The sequence below is a fragment of the Tenebrio molitor genome, chromosome 5, assembly GCF_963966145.1.
Source record: "Tenebrio molitor chromosome 5, icTenMoli1.1, whole genome shotgun sequence".
Taxonomy (NCBI): domain Eukaryota; kingdom Metazoa; phylum Arthropoda; class Insecta; order Coleoptera; family Tenebrionidae; genus Tenebrio; species Tenebrio molitor.
The window spans coordinates 11,701,671-11,725,828 of NC_091050.1; the positions used below are offsets into that span (position 1 = coordinate 11,701,671).

The 24,158-nt window shown below is 38.2% G+C and overlaps 9 protein-coding genes across 9 annotated transcripts; 8 read left to right on the plus strand and 1 right to left on the minus strand.

Moving 5' to 3' along the window:
• The first annotated feature begins 488 nt into the window (after positions 1-488).
• On the plus strand, positions 489-2,093 carry Wnt4 (Wnt oncogene analog 4). Its single transcript, XM_069048212.1, has 4 exons — positions 489-642; positions 894-1,103; positions 1,150-1,505; positions 1,561-2,093. Exons 1-4 carry the CDS (start codon positions 578-580, stop codon positions 1,920-1,922), a joined length of 993 nt encoding a protein of 330 aa, XP_068904313.1. The 5' UTR covers positions 489-577; the 3' UTR covers positions 1,923-2,093.
• Positions 2,094-6,071: 3,978 nt separating this feature from the next.
• LOC138131290 (protein Wnt-16-like) lies at positions 6,072-6,975 on the plus strand. Its single transcript, XM_069048214.1, has 3 exons — positions 6,072-6,357; positions 6,409-6,504; positions 6,560-6,975. The coding sequence occupies exons 1-3, from the start codon at positions 6,312-6,314 to the stop codon at positions 6,832-6,834; spliced, it is 417 nt and encodes a 138-aa protein (XP_068904315.1). The 5' UTR covers positions 6,072-6,311; the 3' UTR covers positions 6,835-6,975.
• A 19-nt stretch (positions 6,976-6,994) lies between these two features.
• Positions 6,995-8,262, plus strand: LOC138131289 (protein Wnt-9a-like). The gene is made up of 3 exons (XM_069048213.1): positions 6,995-7,272; positions 7,319-7,674; positions 7,730-8,262. Exons 2-3 carry the CDS (start codon positions 7,386-7,388, stop codon positions 8,089-8,091), a joined length of 651 nt encoding a protein of 216 aa, XP_068904314.1. The 5' UTR covers positions 6,995-7,272; positions 7,319-7,385; the 3' UTR covers positions 8,092-8,262.
• A 956-nt stretch (positions 8,263-9,218) lies between these two features.
• Positions 9,219-10,571, plus strand: LOC138130295 (gustatory receptor 5a for trehalose-like). The gene is made up of 7 exons (XM_069046733.1): positions 9,219-9,275; positions 9,394-9,568; positions 9,620-9,900; positions 9,952-10,109; positions 10,154-10,319; positions 10,385-10,453; positions 10,509-10,571. The coding sequence occupies exons 1-7, from the start codon at positions 9,219-9,221 to the stop codon at positions 10,569-10,571; spliced, it is 969 nt and encodes a 322-aa protein (XP_068902834.1).
• A 262-nt stretch (positions 10,572-10,833) lies between these two features.
• Positions 10,834-11,867, minus strand: LOC138131986 (chymotrypsin-2-like). The gene is made up of 3 exons (XM_069049293.1): positions 11,741-11,867; positions 11,518-11,692; positions 10,834-11,468 (listed from the first exon to the last, which is right to left on the minus strand). Exons 1-3 carry the CDS (start codon positions 11,787-11,789, stop codon positions 10,916-10,918), a joined length of 777 nt encoding a protein of 258 aa, XP_068905394.1. The 5' UTR covers positions 11,790-11,867; the 3' UTR covers positions 10,834-10,915.
• Positions 11,868-15,598: 3,731 nt separating this feature from the next.
• On the plus strand, positions 15,599-16,638 carry LOC138131985 (chymotrypsin-1-like). The gene is made up of 3 exons (XM_069049292.1): positions 15,599-15,751; positions 15,803-15,977; positions 16,027-16,638. Exons 1-3 carry the CDS (start codon positions 15,703-15,705, stop codon positions 16,577-16,579), a joined length of 777 nt encoding a protein of 258 aa, XP_068905393.1. The 5' UTR covers positions 15,599-15,702; the 3' UTR covers positions 16,580-16,638.
• Positions 16,639-17,048: 410 nt separating this feature from the next.
• LOC138130296 (gustatory receptor for sugar taste 64a-like) lies at positions 17,049-17,571 on the plus strand. Its single transcript, XM_069046734.1, has 3 exons — positions 17,049-17,286; positions 17,333-17,495; positions 17,568-17,571. Exons 1-3 carry the CDS (start codon positions 17,049-17,051, stop codon positions 17,569-17,571), a joined length of 405 nt encoding a protein of 134 aa, XP_068902835.1.
• Positions 17,572-17,574: 3 nt separating this feature from the next.
• Positions 17,575-18,841, plus strand: LOC138131987 (gustatory receptor for sugar taste 64e-like). The gene is made up of 6 exons (XM_069049294.1): positions 17,575-17,713; positions 17,763-17,885; positions 17,931-18,085; positions 18,130-18,292; positions 18,342-18,431; positions 18,478-18,841. The coding sequence occupies exons 1-6, from the start codon at positions 17,585-17,587 to the stop codon at positions 18,544-18,546; spliced, it is 729 nt and encodes a 242-aa protein (XP_068905395.1). The 5' UTR covers positions 17,575-17,584; the 3' UTR covers positions 18,547-18,841.
• Positions 18,842-18,920: 79 nt separating this feature from the next.
• On the plus strand, positions 18,921-21,332 carry LOC138131979 (gustatory receptor for sugar taste 64e-like). The gene is given in 5 exon segments (XM_069049285.1): positions 18,921-20,103; positions 20,151-20,566; positions 20,612-20,774; positions 20,823-20,912; positions 20,965-21,332. Coding segments are annotated over 5 exon segments (1,428 nt in total). The 5' UTR covers positions 18,921-19,443; the 3' UTR covers positions 21,064-21,332.
• The last annotated feature ends 2,826 nt before the right edge of the window (positions 21,333-24,158 follow it).

Below are 24,158 nucleotides of genomic sequence, written 5' to 3' on the forward strand. Positions count from 1 at the left end.
AAAGGTGAATTTTTTTTATAGACTACGTGACTTAGTAATTGAAAGTAAAAATTCTTACGGAACAGTAAAATTAATTAACTAACCCTTTATAGCAGCAGTACCGACGAAGTACCATTACGTCCAAAAGGAGCGAGCGCTCGAAGTCCCTGTGAGACCTATAAATCACTGAAAATCGCCGTCTTTACCGACTTTGTCTTATAACGTGAATGTCAATAAGAGAACCTCTAGCGACGTAATAAGCCAAATATGAGATACGTCTGGACACACCAGACAATATTACTTCTTTCCGGTACCACCTTTTAGTGAGAAAAACGTCATCTCATCAACTACTAAAATGGAATTTGATTTGTACACATCCTTGATTAATCACCACTTCCTCCGAAAATGCATAACCAACGTGAACAAGTACAAATCCGTACTTAGCAAAAAATTAATTTCACCGTAAATTTACATTATGTACATACTTAGGAGTGTAAGACAAATATTGAATTAAACATGGACGAACGTGTCAGTTTTGCCTTCAATTGTTCGTAAGGTGGACGTTAATTAGTGGCGATGAAAGTTAAGACACTTAAATATGTTATATTTCGTTCTTGTCCTGCTCTTGATGAACGTCTTTAGTACCACCGAAGAATCAGACAGGTACGTCTTAATTTTATCACAAAAATGTTTTATTCTCTTTATCAGTTTACATTTCTGATCAAATCCTTTTTTATTTTGTTCATTCATTCCTGAGTGATCGAAAAATTAGTTCGGCACTTGTTCGAATATCCTTCATCGGACAAACGTCACACCTTAGCATCATTTCCGTTTCCACCATATTCGTCGTAACCAAGCGGATGTTGGTTCTTCTAGTTAGAACTAACCTAAACACAAATTAACACATCTTCCAGGTCGACTTCGCTCAAATCCCAGCGAAAGAAACCCTTCGCAGCGCTGGTTTTTTCCAACACCAACAACCTCACCCCATCCGACAAGAAGTCGTGCCAGTGGTTGAGCCGTCTCAAGCACCAAAGCAAGATATGTTGGAAACGAAGAGGCCTTCCGGAGGTCTTGCTCAACGCCAGGAACCTGTCCATCACGCACTGTCAATCCCAATTCGAGTAAGTACCATTCTGGACCACCCTCAAGAGTAAAGAGTCCTTCCAGGTTCGATCAATGGAACTGTTCGAAGCGCGAGTTCTTCTTGAAGAAGATCTACCGCGAGACAGCCCTGATGTACTCGATGGCCTCTTCGGCGGTGATGTTTTCCGTGGCTCGAGCCTGTTCTGAGGGCACCCTCGCCGGCTGCCGCTGCGGCGACCACGGCAAACCCCAAAACGCGTCCTGGCAGTGGGGCGGCTGCGGCGACAACAGCAAATTCGCCAAAAAGTTCACCAAGAAATTCTTGCAACTGAAGAAGCGAGGCGACGGACTCAACTCCATCATCAAGTACAACAGCGAGTTGGGGATCAAGGTGGTACTCGAGAACGAGGAGGTTGTCTGCAGGTGCCACGGCGTCTCAGGTTGATAACAACTAACACAAAAGCGATCTCGTTTTGTAATTATTGATTTGAGCAGGTACTTGTACTGTCAAGATCTGCTGGAAGAAGATCCGCTCGTTCGATGTTATTTCCAAGCAGCTCAAAGCCATGTACTACAGTGCCCTCCAAATCCAGCCCGAGAACAGCATTCGGTCGATGAAAGGGGACAAGAGCGCCAGGCAGCTCCTCTTCTTCGAGAGTAGTCCCAACTTTTGCCTCACCACCGCGAACAGACATTGCAACAGTACAGAGAACTGCGCCACCCTTTGCTGCGGGAGAGGCACCTACCCGACACAGATCGTGGTAGATTCGAAGTGTAACTGTAGATGGCGCAAGCAACACTTCGACGTCCAGTGCGACTACTGCAAATTGAACAGGACGATTTTGAGGTGCAGATGAAGTACCGTCGTAATTTTAATATTGTGATATGTGTAAAGCTTTTAGTTTTAATTCGCTGAATACAATTAGCTCTCTAATTCTAGTATTAAACGCGCATTAATATTTATTACGTCGTGTTTGCCGAGTTTTATATTTTTGCAAGTAACATTTTTAATAAACTGATTTTAAGCACTCTCTCTTCATCATTACCCAAAATGGCATTTTCTTTGTTGAGACGATTGATTACAAAACCTTAAAACAAATACAACTGCATGTTGTTGTTGTTGATGGACACAATTTATCCAGTTTTAATTTGCTTCGAGAGCAGCGATGTTCAAAATTTTCTTTTAACCTTTGACACGTCGAAATGATTGGCCACACCACAACGCCCTTGAAAAAAATATTTCTGATTGGACAGTGCTTTTCACTTTAAATGGACACCCTGGGCAATATTTCATTTTTGCCTATCTTGAGCTGTCACATTTTCTACTTCACCACATATACCTGTTGGGTTATGTTTTATAAGGGCGATGACAAACTGCCCATAACAATTTTCGTCGAATTTGGCATTCTACTTAATCTGCTGTGGCTTCTTCGCCGGCCTAGAATTGCTTCCCAATGGAGCAACACTGACCACGTGATGAACATCGGCTGCAGTTGACGTCTGAAACAGTTACTTTTCGGGCTGCTCTTTTTCTTCCCAATAACCTTATGTAAGACACAGTTTCCTGAAGTACATTTGATGTTTTAACTTTTCAGGTCACTTTATCAGCTTTTCTAAATGAAAACATTTTTATTTTAGGTTATTGGTGCGGTCGTGCTTACGAAGTGATAGCAATACAGTTTCAGAGCTCATAGTTGTTTTAGTAAAATTTACTAATTTACTAAAAATATCTATTGTCGTGACACAAAATTATTAAATAATATTTTTCCAAGTCCACAACACTAAATAATGCAGATAATCCACAACGTACGCGTCTCGCCTCCACATTTTGTCTTTTGTGTGTTTTCTGTTCTGTGTCAATGTTAAGGAATTTTCTCACGATATGACATGAGTATAATAATATACCTTTTTGAATTTCAACTACCAATGTGTTCTCTAAGTCCAAAATTTTTAAATTTTTAAAAAGAGATTGCGGTACTATTCCCGTTGCTGAAATTATAAGTGGTAAAATCGAAATTTTTTCTAAACAGCAAAGATTTCTCATAGCAATGAAGAGTTCTGAATATTTATTAATTTTTGTGTTATATGTCTGTGTTATATTGTCTGAATTTGGAACAGCTATATCTAAAAGATATGCTTGCTTTTGTTGTTTATTTAAAATAATAATGTCTGAACATGAATGTCAATTAAAACTGTACGATCAAAATATAATTTGTAATTGTCATTTTCCAAATACATTTCTGGTTTATAAATATAATGTGGTTGTGTATAATTTTAGCGAATATATCATGACGTTCCTTATATTCGCTTTGAGCCAAAACGGTGCAAGAAGAAATGATGTGTTCAATGGTTTCCCCTTCAGTTCCGCAAATCCTACATTTATCAATGATCGATTGCAAACCGCATATGTGTTTTTTATTGTATTTATAACACGATCTTGTATTGCAAATATAAAACCCTCAGTCTCAGGGTGAATATTTGATTTTTTAACCCATGCATGAGAGACCTGAATATTAATTTCTGGTTGTTCCAGTTCTTTAAAATATCTCCCATGTAAAGACTTCTGTTTTATATTTGCTATAGTGTCAGGTATATTTGGCTTTGGCTCAACAATATCTGAAATTATATTATCACTTAAATTTAAAGGTGTGTAACCTTTATCCGCTGAAACGAAATCATTAAAAAAAGTGTTACCACGAGCTCCATTGAGAAAATAATTTTTTAGTGAAGCAATTTGATTGTGTTGTAGAATTTCTAGATTTGAAAAACCCCTACCACCATTTTCGCGTGGTAAATTAAATCTTTCAATAGCACATTTGGGGTGATGTTTACCAAATTTTGTAAAGAGAATTCTAGTTTGAATGTTTATATTTTGTAAATTAGTTTTGGACCATTTTATAACACCAAAAGAATAGGTCAACAATGGAACAGCATATGTGTTAATTGCTTTAATTAAATTATTACCGTTTAATTTTGATTTTAAAATAGATTTAATTCTTAAATAAAATTGTTTTTCTAAATTTTCTTTTATAATTGAATGTTTAATATGATTGGATTGATTAATACCTAAATATTTATAAAATTCTCCTTTATTTAAATGTTTAATGATTTCTCCTTCTTTAGTTATATATTCTAAATGTTCGTAATGACCGCGACATATTGATTGCGTTTTACACTTATCAATACCAAAACTCATGCCAAGATCATTTGAGAAATTTTCAGTTATTGTTAGTAAAGATAAAATGTGATTCTTTTTAGATGCATAAAGTTTTATGTCATCCATATAAAGAAGGTGATTTAATTTGGATAGTGTGGTATTATTAAGTCTAATATCGAAACCATATCCAGTGCTATTTAATAGATTTGTCAAAGGATTAATGGCTAGACAAAACCATAAAGGACTTAAAGAATCACCTTGATAAATTCCCCGTTTAATTTGAATAGGTTCGGTTTTTAATTTAGTATTGTTTATTGATAAATTTAAAGTAGTTTTCCAAAATGTCATAACACGGGATAAAAAGTTAATCAAATTCAAATAAATTTTATAAATTTTAAGAATTTTAAGTTACCATGAATGTGGTACTGAATCATAGGCTTTTTTGTAGTCTATGAATGCGATATAAATATTTCTATTATTTTTTCGAGCTTGCTCCATTGTTATCGTATCTATTATGAGTTGTTCTTTACAACCAAAAGACTCCTTAACACAACCTTTTTGTTCTTCATTAAGTATATTTAATTTTTGACAATGGTCATAATAAATTATTACTTTAATGCAAGATGCTATAATTTTATAAGGATATTTCCAATTATGTGAACTATTAATATTTCTTAAGGCTAATTTGAATATGATATTGATTATTGCTATCTGGTATCTCACTTTCTAAATGAGGAATCCATTCTGCCTGGTTATTAAATTGAACTTCATTTGACCATATGTTTGACCAGAATTCTTTAATTTCATTTATATTTGGTATACCATTATTAATTTGAATTTTATTATCTGTTAAATGTTTGTAAAAGAACTTCTCATTATTTCTAAATTGTTTGTTTTCAAATTTTCGTTGTGTATTATTTTTATATCTTTTTAATCGTTTAGAATAAATATTTAATTTTTGTAATAAAGTGTCTTTAATTTCTATTAATATTTCATTGTATTCGTTATATTTTAAACAATGTATTCTGTTTTTATTTAAAATCGATTGAATACAATTATTTAGATGATTAGAATTTATACCCTTTAAATATTGAGTTATTCTACTTAAATCTCGTCTGTTTATTTAGTCTTTGTTCCCATTTTGGCAATTCTTTGGCTTTTATATTATTTGTCTGGTTAATTTCTTTTCAACCATTTAATCTGATAATTGTTAGAGCTCTACTATATATAATACTGTGTAATTTTTTAAAACTTGTTATTTACAAATTTAGGTAAAATGAATTAATTTAAAATTTCAATCATGGCAAAGAATTTTTTGGAGCTTTGTTGTTTAGGTAATAGTGGTCTATTAAATGGTTCTGTATCTTTAAATTCGTTAAGAGTTCTATTGAATTCATCTTCAATTTGTTCTTTAAAATTTTGATGGTAGTAAAAATTTTGATTAATTACATGTATATCATTATAACTCAAGTCTAAATTATTTATGTCGTTTTGTATCGTGTTGTTTGGTGTTGAATTATTTTGATAACAGAAAGAGTCATTATGATTTGATAAACTTTGTAATATAAATATTATAATCAGAAAAATACTCGGTATAATTGAGATAACAACAACTTTGTCTATTTTGAAATATCATTATTTCTCGCACAATTTACTCTATCATTTTTTGTATTTTTAATAAATCATCATAAAAATTTAAAACACTACATTTCCGACTGTGATTATCTTTTTTATCTCCCTAAGTCTTACCGATGAAGCTACGGTTTCTTAGAGAAGTACGCGGCGCACAACTCACGGTAAGTCGAGCGTCGCGCACAACCGCGTAAATCCAATCAGTTGATACTGACGGAAGCGTTTTCTTAGAAAAAGTTCAGCTGAACGCATTGTTGGCGTATGAGTTGGGTGGTGTACGTCGTAATCAGTTTCGACTTGATTTGGACGCAGTTGTTGACTTGAGCGCACTGTGAGTTGTGCGTCGCATACTTTTTTAAGAAACCGTAGCTTTATCCATGACTTTTTTTTTCGATAAACCTGTAATATAAAAAGCGTCCGCGAATTTCTCAAACACAACCAAACGAAATTCAAGGTGATGAAGACAATCGTACTGATCCTTGCCTGTGCAACCGCTTCCCTAGGTAACCTCCCAAACTAATTGTTCCTAAATCGCATTTAAAAATCTCTCGCAGCTAGCCCTCTCGATGTGGACCCCTTGTACAGTTGGCGCGTAGCCGGGGTGGTACTCGAGAACGAGGGGGTTGTCTGCAGGTGCCACGGCGTCTCAGGTTGATAACAACTAACACAAAGGCGATCTCGTTTTGCAATTATTGATTTGAGCAGGTACTTGTACTGTCAGGCTCTGCTGGAAGAAGATCCGCTCGTTCGATGTTATTTCCAAGCCGCTCAAAGCCATGTACTACAGTGCCCTCCAAATCCTACCCGAGAACAGCATCTGGTCGATGAAAGGGGACAAGAGCGCCAGGCAGCTCCTCTTCTTGGAGAGTAGTCCCAACTTTTGCCTCACCACCGCGAACAGACCCTGCAACAGTACAGAGAACTGCGCCACCCTGTGCTGCGGGAGAGGCACCTCACCTACCCGACACAGATCGTGGTAGATTCGAAGTGTAACTGTAAATGGCGCAAGCAACACTTTGACGTCCAGTTTACTTTTTTGGTCATTTCTGATCGAATCCTTTTTTATTTTGTTCATTCATTCCTGAGTGATCAAGAAATAAGTTCGGCACTTCCTGTCCTTCATCGGACAAACGTCACACCTTAACATCATTTCCGTTTCCACCATATTCGTCGTAGTCTGTCTAAACACAAATTAACATATCTTCCAGGTCGACTTCGCTGAAATCCCAGCGAAAGAAACCCTTCGCAGCGCTGGTTTTTTCCAACACCAACAACCTCACCCCATCCGACAAGAAGTCGTGCCAGTGGTTGAGCCGTCTCAAGCACCAAAGCAAGATATGTTGGAAACGAAGAGGCCTTCCGGAGGTCTTGCTCAACGCCAGGAACCTGTCCATCACGCACTGTCAATCCCAATTCGAGTAAGTACCATTCTGGGCCACCCTCAAGAGTAAAGAGTCCTTCCAGGTTCGATCAATGGAACTGTTCGAAGCGCGGGTTCTTCTTGAAGAAGATCTACCGCGAGACAGCCTTGATGTACTCGATGGCCTCCGCGGCGGTGATGTTCTCCGTGGCTCGGGCGTGTTCTGAAGGCACCCTCGCCGGCTGCCGCTGCGGCGACCACGGCAAACCCCAAAACGCGTCCTGGCAGTGGGCCGGCTGCGGCGACAACTGCAAATTCGCCAAAAAGTTCACCAAGAAATTCTTGCAACTGAAGAAGCGAGGCGACGGACTCAACTCCATCATCAAGTACAACAGCGAGTTGGGGATCAAGGTGGTACTCGAGAACGAGGAGGTTGTCTGCAGGTGCCACGGCGTCTCAGGTTGATAACAACTAACACAAAAGCGATTTCGTTTTGCAATTATTGATTTGAGCAGGTACTTGTACTGTCAGGCTCTGCTGGAAGAAGATCCGCTCGTTCGATGTTATTTCCAAGCAGCTCAAAGCCATGTACTACAGTGCCCTCCAAATCCAGCCCGAGAACAGCATCCGGTCGATGAAAGGGAGCAAGAGCGCAAGGCAGCTCCTCTTCTTGGAGAGTAGTCCCAACTTTTGCCTCACCAATGCGAACAGATCCTGCAACAGTGCAAAGAACTGCGCCACCCTGTGCTGCGGGAGAGGCACCTACCCGACACAGATCGTGGTAGATTCAACGTGTAACTGTAGGTGGCGCAAGCAACACTTCGACGTCCAGTGCGACTACTGCAAATTGAACAGGACGATTTTGAGGTGCAGATGAAGCACCGTCGTAATTTTAATATTGTGATATGTATAAAGCTTTTAGTTTTAATTCGCTGAATACAATTAGCTCTCTAATTCTAGTATTAAACGCGCATTCATATTTATTACGTCGTGTTTGCCGAGTTTTATATTTTTGCAAGTAACATTGTTAATAAACTTATTTTAAGCACTCTCTCTACATCATTACCCAAAATGGCATTTTCTTTGTTGAGACGCCAACGTTAAAGCGTCGATGATTACAAAACCTTAAAACAAATACAACCACATGTTGTTGATGGACACAATTTATCCAGTTTTAATTTGCTTCAAGAGCAGCGATGTTCAAAATTTTCTTTTAACCTTTGACACGTCGAAATGATTGGCCACTCCACAACGCCCTTAAAAAAATTATTTCTGATTGGACAGTGCTTTTCACTTTAAATGGACACCCTGGGCAATATTTCATTTTTGCCTATATTGAGCTGTCACATTTTCTACTTCACCACATATACCTGTTGGGTTATAAGGGCAATGACAAAGTGTCCATAACAATTTTCGTCGAATTTGATATTGTACTTAATCCGCCGTGGCTCTTCGCTGGCCTAGAATTGCTTCCCAATGGAGCAAAACTGACCACGTGATGAACATCTTCTACGGCTGCAGTTGACATCTGAAACAGTCGTTACTTTTCACGCTGCTCTTTTTCTTCGCAATAAACTTATGTAAGACACAGTTTTCTGAAGTACATTTGATGTTTTAACTTTTCAGGTCGCTTTATCAGCTTTTCTAAATGAAAACATTTTCATTTTAGGTTATTGGTGCGGTCGTGCTTACGAATTGATAGCAATACAGTTTCAGAGCTCATAGTTGTTTTAGTAAAATTTACTAATTTACTAAAAATATCTATTGTCGATACACAAAATTATTAAATAATATTTTTCCACGTCCACAACACTAAATAATGCAGATAATCCACAACGTACGCGTCCAACTCCCATTAATAAATAATTGTCACTTGTTTACCTATTGTACCTATTGGTTCTGAATCCGACACACCGAAGTTCGAACGTTAGTTAGTAAAATGATTGATTTCTCAACGACACAAACGGTAAAAGTCTCGTTAAGCTTCCTCCTAACTGTTGGACAATGTCTCGGATATTTTCCGACATTCCCGACACACTTCAAGTGGAAATCGTGGAAAGTGTACCACGTGATTTTTATAACGACCAGCGTGGCTCTTTGCAACCTCATAACTTTCATCTGGGCGTTGAAACAACTCGAAAAAGAACTGTCTTTCGCAAAATTCGAATCAATATTTCAGTGTGTTGCGATTACGACCAATTCGGTTTTGCTCCTTCGCTTGGCCACCAAATGGCCGGACTTGATGAAAGAGTGGAACCGAAATGACAAAATCATGAACAAAATCTACGGCCACCCGAAATACTTGAAGCTGCTCATAACAATAGTGACGATTTTCTTCTTAGTGCTGAGTACTGGTAAGGATTTGGGATTAAAGAGAAAAACAATTGATCAATTTGAGCTTGCAGTCGTTTATTTCCTCCAAAAACTTCTCTGCCTCCATGGAGAGGATCAAGACCAAGAACCTTTATCTGTCAAGCTCTATTACGACAACTGTTTCAATAGAATTTCTTCGATGGTACCGTACCATCCGCTGGTCGCTATCTTCGTGACGATCGTCCAGTTTGAAGCGTACCTGTTGCATTCTTTCACCGACGTTTTCCTGATCGCTTTGAGTGCAATTCTAGCTTTCCGCTTTCACCAAATCGCAGCAAGACTGAAACAGAACCAGCGACAACAATTTGGAATGGTGCGACACAACTCAAAACTTGCACCATCAACCATCAAATTATAGTTGCAGGAGACGGAAGACGCTTCTTTTTGGAAAAACATCCGAAAGGACTACTGCAGATTGAGCAGTCTTTTGTTCGTTCTAGACGACCACATCTCCTTCTTAATTATCTACTCCTACGGTCTAAACTTTCTCTCGTTGTTGCACTTCTTGACAGAGTTCTTGAGGTGAGTATCGCTACACTCTACTTCTCGTTACAAGTTATTTTCAGGGGAACGGAAACCTCCACAGTTGCAACGATCCACTGTTACTTTAATGCCTTCAGTTTCATATCGAGATTGACTTGTCTGACTTTGTTTTCATCCTGGATCAACGAAGAAAGTCAAGAACCAATCAGAATCTTGAATTCTGTGCCCCCCAATGAATACAGTGCAGAGGTACGACTTGATTTCCAAATTTTCGTTATTCATTGAGTCTTTAGGTGGGACGTCTACTCCTTCAGTTAAGCTTCGACGAAGTGGCTCTCACCGGGTGCAAGATGTTCAAGCTCAACAAGAAGCTGCTCTTGAGCGTAAACCCTACTCAACATCCCCCCACCCAAAAAAATTAGAATTATTTGTTTCTAGATCGTCAGTGCAATAGTAACTTATGAGCTAATGATCATACAGTACAACAATAGTTACACCTAAGTAACTCACGACTGAAAATATGGTATTGATTGTGGTACCACATGGTTCGTACCAAGTGTTTGCACAGCATGACCAACGTAAATTACTCCACATTATCGGCTTACTAGTGATTTATGTATTTGTTGTTGAACACATTTATTGCTAATTAAATCTCATAAGTAAGTGATTAGATAGGAAAATGATCGAAGTCGTTATACGGTAATCTTGTACAATTTACGATGTCTGAGAGATTGTAGAGGTGTTATGATAATAAAAATCATAGTAGTCTGCAATATGATTTATGAATAGTTTAATTATTAATAATAAACACTTGAAACATTGTTAGGCTAAGAAGATACATTTGTTTAATTTTTAATATTGTCGGTGATGAACTCATGAAAGGAGGCCACTCTGGTGTAGACATCTGGCATTCCCCTGGCACAAGGAGAACCCCAAGAAACCAGCGCGATCAAACTGAACTTGTCATCCTTCACCACAACCAGAGGCCCTCCAGAGTCTCCATGACATGCCCCCTCTCCCACTTTAGTGAGTGTACAGATTTGCGACGAGTACACAGCGTGAGCACTCGCCCACCTACTCACGCACTCATCGTTGGGATAAGTTCTCTCGTTGAGGAATTGCAAGTCGTTGGGGATGCTTCCAGGATACGAGGTCCTTCCCCACCCTATCAGGACGCAGTCCCGCACCGTATCAACGTACTCGGTTTCCAGACCGACGATTTGCACTTCTTCGGATTCCTCTATGGGTGTTTCCAGACGGAGAAGGGCGACGTCGTTCAGGATCAAGCTTGAGCTGTACTCGGGGTGTACTATGATTTGGCCCACTTTGAAGCGGAGGGGGTTGGTGGCGTTCAACTGATTTGTTCCCGCGACCACTGTGTAATACGAGGGTGCGTAGCTGCAAGAAATCGTTATCGATTGTTTTTGAAAAATCGGTTTTTGGATACCCTGAGACGCAGTGAGCCGCAGTGATGACGTAGTTTTTGGCAATGATGGAGCCGCCGCAGTTGTGCGAGTCGTAGGGTGTTCGCAGGGAGACAATAAAGGGGAATTGATGGGGGGTGGCGGTGGATCCACCGACGACTCGCCAGTCGATGTTGGAGTCAACATTGACTGGAGTGGCTACAAGATTGAATTAGGCTGGATTATATTTTAAAAAAAATGTTTTACCCATTGAAGCCGTCACACACACGAAGATTGTCACAATTATTTTCATCATCTTGATTTCTGATTTGCACTGACTGGAGTAGTCGTCAGTCTCTTTTTATATTAAAAAAATGTTGTTTTTGTGATGTTTTCGAAATTTCGAAATGCCTGATTTGTTATGAAACGTACTTACCTAGGACAATAATTTGTTTATTGTAGATTTTTCTCCATTTACGTCTTTGTTGTCTGATAGATAATTGAAAAAATACAATTTCGTCATAACTTTCAAAAGCAAATCAGTATAATCAGTTCTGGATCGGTACCAGTTGCGTTATACTGGTATAAAAATAATAATGAGATGATATTAAACAATAAAACAAATTGTTATAAAAAAAATTTAGTTTTTTTTTTTGTTTAAAATGTTGATGTATTAGGTAGTTTTGTTAGATTTTTTTACAAAATAAATAATGGCAAAGATTTAAATTGTGATATTATTGTCGCTGTCAAAATGAATGAATTTCCAATAAGCAAACAGACGAAGCAGCACATTTTAAAGGCTTCCAACAAAAAAAGAAATTACTCATGGATATAATGGAAACGTAATGAAAAAGTACAACATTGTAGAAACAAATGACGTGACCCATAACCTAACTTTTTAAAACCCCAAATTCGCGGTAAAAAGGTGTGTTCACAAGACTAAATTTAGTAACTCTGGGTCGTCATTACAAAAATTAATTTACTATACGTTTAGGTATTTCGGAAGCTATAAACACGCAAAGCAAAAAAAAATTCAGTTTGTTTTAATTTTGGACTTTTTGAAATCTAAAATGGTGTAAGAGCTGTTCTCGAAGAACTGGCGACACTTTTGAAGCACTGATGGTTTCAAGTTCATGGGGTACAGTTAGAACAATTGGCAACAGCATCCAAGACATTTTTTTCCTCTAATGGCACAGCACGTCCTACATGTGCTTCTTTAACGTAATTGTTTTTACGTTTTTTGTCGATTATCTCACAAACTAAGCGTTTTTGACTCCAGATCTACTCGTATTAAGGGTTTTATGTTTATTTTTGATCAAAGAATCCACCCTGAATGTTTGTCCGTAGAATTCTGGCACACCCTGTATAACTGATGCATAAAGTGACTTTTTATTACTCATAAGATTCTATGGCGGAAGAAATAAAAGAAAAGATTAGTTTCGATATATTAAAAAAAAATAGAATGAAAATAATAAAGGAACAAGTCAACGAAAATTTCATAATCTAATAAAACATAGAGAAGATAAAGATATGTGAAAGACACAGATAAAAGCGAAATTGGTTTTAACCTGTTAGAAAAATGTTGGAAATAAAAAGTAAAAGAAAACAATGAAAAACAAGCAATTGTAATTGTTAGTTTTTTATTGTTTCTACTATTCGTTTAAAGTACGTAAATGCCCCAAAATTGGGGCACTAACTACTTACTACCTTATCGAGAATGTTTAAATGTACAGTCGTTGACCAAAATAAAATAGGACAAGGTAAATTTCGATTGTGTATATTTTTGCGAAATTCATCTCTTAAAAACAAAAGTGTCAAAAATAAAAAAACAATTCTGATAAGTGTCATCATTCGACAATATTTCAAAAACTCATAATCATTCAATTGAACATAGTGACAGTGACGAGATGACAAGTAAAAAAACACAACCTAACTTTTTGTAAATCAATTGTCAAGTCAAATCAAGTTGTAATTTGAGACACATACGCCTCAGTTACACTACACAAATTTTTGAATTGTGAAACTGTCTAAGGTAACACTTTGTCCTATTTTATTTTGGTCAACGACTGTACATGAAAAAAATATGGAAAAAATGTTTCAGATAAAAAAATCGACGATGATAATACAATGTAAACAAAGATATACTCGTACATCATTACCTTGCCGTAGTGGATTTAAGATAATTTTTACGATTTTCAAAGGTTCTAAATTCTCTGTTATGCCTGTTAAGTGCCACTTTCAAAGATCGCTAAATCAGCAAATGTCCAATAGAATTGTTTTAACATTTTTCTGACGTTTACGGTAATCTCTTCTGCACCGTAGTGCACCGTTAGTGCGCCATTTTTAGGACCCTGTATAAGCAAATAAGTATACAAACTACCGAGCGATCATTTAAAAAATAAATCGAGTTTGCTTTGGAGCCTATGCTATAGCATAGGCCGACTCGATTTATTTTTTAATTGATCGCACCGTAGTATCGAACATTAAAAAAAGAAAAATAAACAAAAAATTAACAAATACATATAATTATGTATATAGACTGTTTCCTAAAAAACGCCGCAAACCGTAACTCCGTTATTTATTATCCGATTTTAATAAACAAAAGAAACAATGCAATGGTTAAAAGAACACTACAAAACGGCTTCATTTTTTTTTTCAACATTAATTGTTATGTTAAATAAGTGTCGCTTTGTTTTTTTAAATGGAAACATATATTTATTTATTTTTATTCTGGTAGAGAATTTTTTTCTGATTTCAACGATGTCTAACAAGTTGACTTTTGTGTAATAAAATTTTAAGAAAATAAATAAAAAGTTTTTTTAATAAATTTGAAAAAAAAATCAACCAAAATTGTAATATGAGTACCTGCTTTTCTTAAAAAAAAAACGAATTTAGAGTGTAAATTGTCGGTACAGAGTTTTTTTTTGTGTGTTTCTTCACTTGTTTTTAACACTATTTTCGAAACTTGTATCTTTCAAAAATTAACAATAATTGTTCATCCCTCTACGGTTCATGTTGACTTGACACACTCGTAGTATCAATTTTTTTCCATGTTTACCCTTTCAATAAAACTAAAATTCACAAATAACTTAGTTATTTATAACTTACTTATTTATTATTTATTCTCAACTCAATACCACTCCTTTCAACTCCTAGTCCACGTACATTTTTATTGACTTATCGACCTTCTCGGCCCTCCTATCCGAATGCTCCAATGATCAACAATTTAATCTGTTGACCCCCTGATAGTTATGCCCTTTTTGCAAATTGATAATGTACCATCTAATTAATAAGTACCTGCATAAGTACTGAATGCAGTTCAGTTGAGGATTAAGCAGCCCAATGACCTGACCACCTGTTCCTAATCTGTGCGCAGTTGGACTGCCTCCAAAAAAACATATCTCAATCAAGATTTATAACTTAAGTGATATTGCTGAATGGAAAAATAAATGATAGGAAACGTTGGTAGCACAACACAGAAATGCCAGGAGAACAAAATATAGAAAAATGTAAAACAGAATACACCTGAAAGGGAATACATAACATCGCTGAAGTAAGTAAATTACAACGTATTGTTGGTAAAATGAAAATCTTGGGTAGTTTATCTTACTCGTACATACTTTAAAATAAGATAAAATATACAACAGAAATATAATGTAATAACAAAAGTCAACAAAGTAATAATACATTTAAAAAAATCTGAAAAAAACAAATGTAATTGTAATGTAATTCCTGCAATGTGCAATTTAATAAAATGCAAGTTACTGAAGAGGAAAAAAGAAATCTTATAGTTATAGAGAAGACAATATATAAAGAAAATGAATATGAATACAAATCTGCAAAATTAAAAAAAAAATATATATATATATCAATATAATTATTACACAATCAGAAAATATACTCGGTATAATTAAGATAAGTTTGTTAACCTTACAGGCGAAATTTGTCCATATGTATTTTAGATAAGCACTAAACCAAAATATCTCATTTTTATTACTTTTCAACAACTTTGTCTATTTTGCAATATTATTGTTTCTAGCACAATTTACTGTATCATCCTTTGTATCTTTAATAAATCATCATAAACATTTAAAACACTACATTTCCGCCTACGATTAACTTTTTTATCTCCCAAAGTCTTACCGATTATCCATGACTTTTTTTTTTGATACGCGCGTAATATAAAAAGCGTCCGCGAATCTCTCAAACACAACCAAACGAAATTCAAGATGATGAAGACAATCGTACTGATCCTTGCCTGTGCAACCGCTTCACTAGGTAACCTCCAAAACTAATTGTTCGTAAATCGCATTTAAAAATCTCTCGCAGCTAGCCCCCTCGATGTGGACCCCTTGTACAGCTGGCGCGTAGTGGGGGGCAGCACCGCATCCGCCGGCCAGTACCCATTCATCATTTCCCTCCGTACAATCTTCAACTCCCACACTTGCGGCGGCTCCCTCATCGCCAACAACTGGGTCGTCACCGCCGCCCACTGCGTCTACAAGTACTTACCAACAAACCTACCACCACCCCCACTAATCTGTGTCTTTCAGCTCGAGCCCCTCGTCTTACAGCGTCGTCGCCGGGATAAACCAACTCAACTCCAACAGCGGAGTCCAAGTGGGAGTGGCCGAGATCATCGTCCACCCCAACTACAATCAAAACTTGATCATCAACGACATCGCCCTACTCAGACTCTCCAGTTCTATAGCGGAGAGCAACTTGATCAAGATCATAGAACTGGAGAGCGAGAACGTGGCAGATCCCAGAGACTGCGTCTTGATCGGCTGGGGAAGAACTTCCTACCCTGGAAGCATCCCAAATGATTTGCAACATCTGCCTTTGAAGTCGGTGCCCTACGAGCAATGCAAGAACGCTTGGATCAACCAAGAAGGCACCATCTTGGAATCAGAGATCTGCACTCTGACTCAACGTGGACAGGGAGCTTGTCACGGGGACTCCGGAGGTCCTCTCATCAGTCAAGACGGAGGCAACGCTAAGCTGATCGGATTGGTCTCGTGGGGGTCCCCTTGCGCTGTAGGAATGCCAGATGTCTACACTAGAGTGTCTGCATTCAGGGATTGGATCGCCCAAAATATCAACTAATTGAAAATTTGAAAAAAACGTTACTAGACATAAATATACAATAAATTATTGCATCTGAAGTGTTATTAATAAATCAACTAAATTGTGCCGTCATCGATTGTTATCTCGGACTTATCATCGTGATAAGACGCTTGGAATATCGCAATTCCATCGGTAAACTCAATCGGTCTTCGTTGAAAAAAATATGAATTTATGATTAAACCAATGAATACATAAATAGTGGACGTGGCGGAGTTGTTTGGTAAATACGCAAAATGGTGGATGCGCCGGGTCAATCCTTCACTCTTTGAATACACACTCACTCACTCACTCGTTGATGATGTTTTCCACAAACCCTCCAATTACTGTCACGCCACACTCAACATTAACCCTATATTGTTTATTTACCCGTAATGTGTGTACCCTCCATTACCCTAGCCTCATATTTCCATGAAATGCTCGTCGAGGCTTGAGTCAAAAAACAACGACCATGATTTACGTCGGCCAAAGCAAAACCGATCGATTCGGATCCTTCCACAAGTCGATTAATTTCCTGGTCAAGATCGCCAACTGTTTGGGACTTTTACCAGTAACAGGACTCGCAACCGAATTCAAGTGGAGGTCATGGAAGTGTCTTTACACCTTCACAATCATGGCCATCTTCGTGACGAATTCTGTCATTTGCATAATCAACTGGACTTTCGTCAAGTTCAGTTTGAAGCTACTAGGTAAGAACGAGATGGGAAAAATTTTGGCGACAGTTTGGATTTGCAGGGACGCAGATGAATGTGATCAACGCTCTGACGTCGCTGGTTTTGTACGTGAAGCTGGCCAAAAAGTGGCCCAAACTGGTGAAAGTCTGGAGCGAAGTTGACAGGAAAATGAACCAGGTGTACGGCTATCCCAAAAATTTGGACCAGAGGATTGCGGTGGCAACGTGCGCTATTTTCGTCGCGGCGATTGGTAAGAGCGTAGAGATTTTCAAGATTTTGCTGACGACATGTTTCAGGTGAATACATTTTATTGATGGCTTACCATATACTCATGAGTACTATAAATGGGAGACAATTTGATATAGAATACTTCTATTTAAGTGTTTTTCCGGAGTTTTTCTCCGTGGTGGATTTCAACGGCTACACTGCTTTCATCGCAAATGTACCAATCTTACATTCACACCAACAACTAAATAATATTCTTCTTGTAGATTGCTACCATGATAGGACACATGATTTGGTCGTTTAACGACTTGTTTATAATCGTTATTAGTTCAGCGCTGGCATTGCGCTTCAAACAAATAACCGATCGATTGTACCTCGACCAAAAGAAGGTTTTAAAAAATATTTTCTTTGCCCCAACTCAAACACTTTTCTAGCCCAACTCTAACAACTACTGGATCCAAATCCGGGCGGACTACGACCGTTTGGTCTATCTCTCCAAGAAGGTGGACAAGTACATTTCTTCCATCGTTTTGTTGTCATACGCCGCCAACATCTTTTTTCTCCTTGTCCAACTCTCGAACGTCATCGGGTAAGTCTCCCCAAACCATTACCAAAATGACTGTCTCTTTCCAGTCACCTAAACTACAACATTCAAGTCTTTTACTACACCTACTCTTTCTCTTTCCTGATTGCGAGACTTGCAATAGTGTCTCTGTACGGTGCTTGGGTCAGCGAAGAGAGCAGAGAACCAGCTTTCTGTCTCCAATCGCTACCATCGGCAACCTACAACTTGGAGGTACCACAATACAACAAATCCTCCACTCGCTTTAATCAACATTTTCAAGATTCGACGTCTACTCCTTCAGATAAGCTTCAACGACGTCGCCATCACGGGAAGCAAGATGTTCAAAATCTCGCGAAGTCTTCTGCTACACGTACACGCTTCGACGCTTGCAAAACACGTTTTTAATGTTGTTTCAGGTTGCAGGCGCCATCGTCACTTACGAGCTCGTCATAATTCAATTCAACAACGCCGAAGAACTGCAGTAGATTCATTTTTTTGGTAGAACAGGAAAGTCATTGAAGTCACGTGACAAGCTAATTGAGCTAATAATCGTAAATATAATCTAATTGTAACTCACGCGATGAGGTAGTTTTATGACATAATTGATGTAAATAGAAGTGTTGTATTTTCGTAAAAGTAAAATCTACCACTGACCTATTTAGTTGTTCATGAAATTTTCTCTGTGGTGTTGCTCTAGATAATTCCATATCGTTTTCTTTTGTTTTTGAAGTTATCGAGGATCCCTGAGACAGTTTACTGACAATGAATCTGAAGGAAGAATGTCTATGACCAAATTAATTTGTAATCGAGTAATCGATACTTAATTTGATCGCTTGATACTATCAGAACCAACAACGATTATAGAGCAGTCTGATGAAGATGATCAACGAAATTATAGATTCTACATATATGAGATACTCTAGGAAGACTTAGAAATTGGAATAACTAGTCTTGTGGGGTAGGGGTTTATTTGGTTGAGATTTATTTACTAAATCTTGGTGGGAAACAACTGGTGGGTGGGGCCTTAACAACGTAAACAATAATTTCCTGGCGGCAGCATAACAACTGAATTATTCAGTCATCAACCGCACGCGGTAAATATTTTTTTTAATCAGGAGTAAAAATCAAGAACTTAAATTGAGAAAACAAATTAAGTCTGTTGGAACAACAATAAATGCGCACGATTGTCCCTTGAAAAAACTCCATGGATCGAACTTCCGCCGGCACAAACTTCTCGGTCACAACTCATCCGATACGATAAAATCGCTCGTTGCTGATGGTGGCGGTCAACAAGTGAAGATAAAACTGTTTACAATTCATTTAATCTATGAAATTAATGCTTCGGGAGTGTTCCACGATAAAGCTGCATTCTCGTTGAAGTGATGTTAGTGAATGTCTGGAAACGAGTGACGGTGAGCAGCAAGAGCAAACCAGGAAATCCGAACATGACACACAATTGTTTGAAAGTTGTGTTGACGATAGCCCAAATAGTGGGGAACTTTCCGATCAACAATCTCAGATGCGATGAGCCCAACAAACTCCGGTTCACCTTCAAGTCTTGGAAGGTGCTTTACGCGGGTCTAATGTCACTGGGGTACATAGTGTTTTGTGTGTTTTCGTTCTACAAAGCTCTGACCGTTGGGATTTTCTTGAACCAATTGAGTAAGTCCCAAATTTAAAGTTTTCTGTCGTCAACGTCTCTTTCAGTTACTCCCTTGTATTACCTTCACTCCTTCTTCACGACGTTGCTATTTATCCAAGTGGCCTACATATGGCCGCGCTTCATGACTCTCTGGACCAACATCGAAGACCACCTGCTCAAAAACTACAAAGCAACCACAGCTCTCTACAAACGCATCAATTTTTCGGCTGCGATCATGATTGTGATGTCCCTTCTCGAACACACTTTGTCCATCTTCAGCTTGTTGTACTCGACCAACTGTCAGAACAATTCGACTGGTGCAGAGCACCTCTTCAAGAAGCAGTTCCACTACTTCTTTACCTACGTGCCGTACCACGTGTTTGGAGCAGCTCTCCTGACAGTAAGTTACTCAAACTTTCCGGCAACTCTCTATTTCTACTCTTCCAGTATCTGAGCTGGAGCGCCAGCTTTGTGTGGAACTTCGGCGACATCTTCATAATCCTGATGAGCATGATCATGACAGAACGGTTCCGCCAGATCAACCTTAAGATCAAGACGAGCGCCGAAGAGGTGATCACGAGTGCCAACTCAAACGACTCGTCTGGATTTATCAAAGTATATCACGCCGAATTTCCGGTAAATTTATCCAGCTCCGGTCCGAGTGAGACCGGAACTAGAACCTACAGAAATCGAAGTACCCGGTTTCAGAAGGGTGAGTACCAGTTCTGGCGCCAGATCCGCGAGGACTACAACGACATGAACAACGTGATGCGCCAGCTGGACCAGATCCTGTCCAACCTGATCTTGTTGTCCTACTCCTGCAACCTGACATTCATCCTGATCCAGCTGTTCAACAGCTTGCGGTAAGTCTGTTTGTTGGTAGGCGTGAGTCGACGGAAACATTTCAGTCAGATGGGGTCGATTGCCGAGGCCATCTACTTCTTCTACTCTTTCGGGTTCGTGATCGCGAGAATAGTTTTCGTGTCGATCTTCGGCGCCTTCATCAACGAAGAGAGCCAAGCGGGCCTGCCTCACCTCACCTCGCTTCCGACGGAATTTTACAACGAAGAGGTCAGTTTTTTACATGCTCGAATAAATATTTACGCTTTCGCATTACAGATTCAGAGATTAATAGCGCAAATACATATCGATTCGGTCGCCCTGACAGGTCATAATTTGTTCCGCATCACAAAAGGCCTCGTTCTGAGTGTATGTACTCAACGTAAACACTTGAAGAAGAGTGATTTTGTTTTTTTTTAAGGTGGCAGCTGCCATTATCACCTACGAGTTGGTGTTGATCCAGTTTAACCAAGCAACCCTCGACAAATACATGACGGCTAATGAAACAATTTGCTTCTAGCGCTTTATTGTGATAACGGGTGTTTTTTTAAATCTGGCGTCGAAGTAGGCGTTGAACTGTCGATTGTGAACGCACTATACAGGTTACGGATCACAGATCAGCTGTTTAAATCTTACGCTTTACACGAGTGGTGCGATCTCAATCGACTCTCCAACGCCTACTTCGACGCCAAATTTAAAAAAAACATCCTTTACATTAGTAATAACCACTCTGTAAGATGCTTACTGTACCCAAATCTAGATCAAAAATAAACAACTCTTGTTCGTACATTCCTGTCCCCTTTGCTAAAAAGATGAAGCTCTTTCGGCGAAGAAAAAATGATAACGAACCTCAACTGTTTCATCAACAAATCCAGTGGGTCGTCGTTGCGGCACAAGCTTTTGGGTTTTTATCAGTGCAAGGAGTCATATCTGAAAACTGCGATAAACTCACGTTCAGGTCAGGTCTTATTATTTGTAGTTGTACATTCAACGCCATAATCACCTTCTGTAGAACGATGAAAGCCGGATTTACCGGTAATTGTTCACTTTAACTACTTCTGGAATTTTCGCGTTTTTTCTGGCTAGACAGCCTCAGGGCGTCCTGCTAGATCGTTGCCCACCATTCAAACCTTGTGCAAATGCCTTTTTTTTCTCTCTTGTTGTGTTTCAAGGTCGCGCCAAGTCTAACTAAAGGGTAAGGAAAATTTTCATTTGCACAAGGTTTGACTGGTGGAAAACGATGTAGGAGGACGTCCTGAAGCTGTCTAGCCAGAAAAAACGCGAAAATTCCAGAAGTAGTTAAAGTGAACAATTACCGATTTACCCTCTATCATCTTAGTAAGTATTCCACCTGTTCAATTTCAAAGCCAAAATGATGCAATTTCGTTTTTGAAAAGAAACCCATAGCTTTCTTCAACAAGATAATACTCACAGTACTCGCACTTATAGTGCAAGAGTTCCAAATTACGTAATTCATAAAAAAAATCTTCTCATGTCTACACAATTTAAAAAAATCTATTATCAAATCATTTGTCACTAATGATAGTTTTAAATAAGTTGTTAATTTGAACTGAACAAACAGCCGATATACCGGGTGATTTTAAATGAATGTGACTTTTTTTCATAGGTTGGTAATATTATTGTTGACAAATGTGTGGGTGGGGTAGAGTTGACATTTGTATGACATTTTATATGCATGCATTTGATTTTTTTTATACCATTGAACTTGACAATTTTCAAAATTGCCCGACTCTGAACTGTCAAAGAAATGTCAACTCTATCGTACCCACACAGTTGCCACATAAATTTCAGTACATACTTATCCACAATTATTTTGAATCACCCAATATAATTTTGCATTATTCTGAAAAAATCGCAGTTGGACAAAAATGCTTTTTTCTCGGTGGCCACGGCCACGTCTGCATTGACACTTTTTTTTTAATTTGTGACGAAATGTGAATACATTTTATTGATTATTCATGGCTTACTATGTACTGATGAATGCAATAAATGGGAAACAATTTGATATGGAACACTTTTATTTAACAAAGCAACAACTAAATAATACATCTTCTTGTAGATTGCTACCATGATAGGACGACACATGATTTGGTCGTTTAACGACTTGTTTATTGTCGTGATTAGTTCGGCTCTGGCACTACGTTTCAAACAAATAACCGATCGATTGTACCTCGACCAAAAGAAAGTTTCACAAAAATATTTTCTTTGCCCCAACTCAAACACTTTTCTAGTCCAACCCTAACAACTACCGCCGTTTGGTCTACCTCTCGAAGAAGGTGGACAAGTACATTTCTTACATCGTCTTGTTGTCATACGCCGCCAACATTTTTTCCTCCTTGTCCGACTCTCGAAAGTTATCCCCCAAACCATTACCAAAATGACTGTCTCTTTCCAGCCACCTCACCTACAACATTCAAGTCTTTTACAACACCTACTCTTTCTCTTTCCTGATTGCGAGACATGCAATAGTGTGTCTGTACGGTGCTTGGGTCAGCGAAGAGAGCAGAGAACCATCTTCCTGTCTCCAATCGCTACCATCGCCATCCTACAACTTGGAGGTAACACAATACAACAAATCCTCCACTCCCTTTAATCAAAATTTTCAATATTCAACATCTACTCCTTCAGATAAGCTTCTACGACGTTGCCATCACGGGAAGCAAGATGTTCAAAATCTCGCGAAGTCTTCTGCTACATGTAGATACACGTTTCGACACTTGCAAAACACATTTCTAATATTATTTCAGGTTCGTCACTTATGAGTTCGTCATAGTCCAGTTCAACAACACTGAAGGACTGGAGTAGATCCATTTTTCTGGTAGAACGAGAAAGTTATTGAAGTCTAATTGTGACTCACGCAATGAGGCAATTTAATACCTAACATAAAATCTATCATTGTTGTTGAATTTTTTTCTGTGGGGTTGCACTAGATCATCCCTTATCGTTTTGTTTTTGTTTTTGAAGTGATCGAAGATCACTGAGACAGTTTATTGACAATGGATTAAATCTAAATGAAGGTTTGATCCTGAAGGAGGAAAGTCTACGAGCAAGTACTACCAGCAACAATGACTATTATAGAGCAGTATATGAAGGTGATCAACAGAACTCTAGATTTGACATTTACGAGATCCTTTAGGAAGGCTTAGGGTGACCAAATTGGACTAACTTACCTTCGGGGGTAGGGATTGTTTGGTTGATAATTATTTATCAAACCCTGGTGGTAAACAACTGGTGGGTGGCGCCTTAACAACGTAAACAATAATTTCCTGGCAGTATAACAACAGAATTATCATAGCTCGCAGGTGGTATTTTTTTTAATCAAGACTAAAAATCGAGAATTTAAATTTAGAAAGCAAATTATGTTCCTTGGAACAACAATAAACGCGCACGATTGTCCCTTGAAAAAACTCCACTGATCGAACTTCCGCCGACACAAATTTTTCGGTTACAACAAATGCGATACGATAAAATCTGATTGCTCCTCGACCAAAAGTAAAAATAAATTCTAAACAAAAGCTGAAAGTGGCCATCAACAAGGGAAGATAAAACTGTTCACAATCTGTTTAATTTCTCTGAAATAGATGCTCCAGAAGT

Excerpts from the sequence above, each read along its gene's own strand:
- Wnt4 (XM_069048212.1), top strand. The coding sequence starts at position 578 with ATGTTATATTTCGTTCTTGTCCTGCTCTTGATGAACGTCTTTAGTACC. Across the intron at positions 643-893 it reads ACCACCGAAGAATCAGACAG|GTCGACTTCGCTCAAATCCC; the intron begins GTACGTCTTAAT and ends CACATCTTCCAG. Across the intron at positions 1,506-1,560 it reads CAGGTGCCACGGCGTCTCAG|GTACTTGTACTGTCAAGATC; the intron begins GTTGATAACAAC and ends TGATTTGAGCAG.
- LOC138131290 (XM_069048214.1), top strand. The coding sequence starts at position 6,312 with ATGAAGACAATCGTACTGATCCTTGCCTGTGCAACCGCTTCCCTAG. Across the intron at positions 6,358-6,408 it reads CTGTGCAACCGCTTCCCTAG|CTAGCCCTCTCGATGTGGAC; the intron begins GTAACCTCCCAA and ends AATCTCTCGCAG. Across the intron at positions 6,505-6,559 it reads CAGGTGCCACGGCGTCTCAG|GTACTTGTACTGTCAGGCTC; the intron begins GTTGATAACAAC and ends TGATTTGAGCAG.
- LOC138131289 (XM_069048213.1), top strand. The coding sequence starts at position 7,386 with ATGTACTCGATGGCCTCCGCGGCGGTGATGTTCTCCGTGGCTCGGGCG. Across the intron at positions 7,675-7,729 it reads CAGGTGCCACGGCGTCTCAG|GTACTTGTACTGTCAGGCTC; the intron begins GTTGATAACAAC and ends TGATTTGAGCAG.
- LOC138130295 (XM_069046733.1), top strand. The coding sequence starts at position 9,219 with ATGTCTCGGATATTTTCCGACATTCCCGACACACTTCAAGTGGAAATC. Across the intron at positions 9,569-9,619 it reads CTTCTTAGTGCTGAGTACTG|TCGTTTATTTCCTCCAAAAA; the intron begins GTAAGGATTTGG and ends TTGAGCTTGCAG. Across the intron at positions 10,454-10,508 it reads ACAAGAAGCTGCTCTTGAGC|ATCGTCAGTGCAATAGTAAC; the intron begins GTAAACCCTACT and ends ATTTGTTTCTAG.
- LOC138131986 (XM_069049293.1), bottom strand. The coding sequence starts at position 11,789 with ATGATGAAAATAATTGTGACAATCTTCGTGTGTGTGACGGCTTCAATG. Across the intron at positions 11,693-11,740 it reads GTGTGTGACGGCTTCAATGG|CCACTCCAGTCAATGTTGAC; the intron begins GTAAAACATTTT and ends TCAATCTTGTAG. Across the intron at positions 11,469-11,517 it reads GCGGCTCACTGCGTCTCAGG|CTACGCACCCTCGTATTACA; the intron begins GTATCCAAAAAC and ends GATTTCTTGCAG.
- LOC138131985 (XM_069049292.1), top strand. The coding sequence starts at position 15,703 with ATGATGAAGACAATCGTACTGATCCTTGCCTGTGCAACCGCTTCACTA. Across the intron at positions 15,752-15,802 it reads CTGTGCAACCGCTTCACTAG|CTAGCCCCCTCGATGTGGAC; the intron begins GTAACCTCCAAA and ends AATCTCTCGCAG. Across the intron at positions 15,978-16,026 it reads GCCGCCCACTGCGTCTACAA|CTCGAGCCCCTCGTCTTACA; the intron begins GTACTTACCAAC and ends TGTGTCTTTCAG.
- LOC138130296 (XM_069046734.1), top strand. The coding sequence starts at position 17,049 with ATGATTTACGTCGGCCAAAGCAAAACCGATCGATTCGGATCCTTCCAC. Across the intron at positions 17,287-17,332 it reads GTTCAGTTTGAAGCTACTAG|GGACGCAGATGAATGTGATC; the intron begins GTAAGAACGAGA and ends TTGGATTTGCAG.
- LOC138131987 (XM_069049294.1), top strand. The coding sequence starts at position 17,585 with ATGGCTTACCATATACTCATGAGTACTATAAATGGGAGACAATTTGAT. Across the intron at positions 17,714-17,762 it reads ACACTGCTTTCATCGCAAAT|ATTGCTACCATGATAGGACA; the intron begins GTACCAATCTTA and ends TTCTTCTTGTAG. Across the intron at positions 18,293-18,341 it reads CGGCAACCTACAACTTGGAG|ATTCGACGTCTACTCCTTCA; the intron begins GTACCACAATAC and ends AACATTTTCAAG.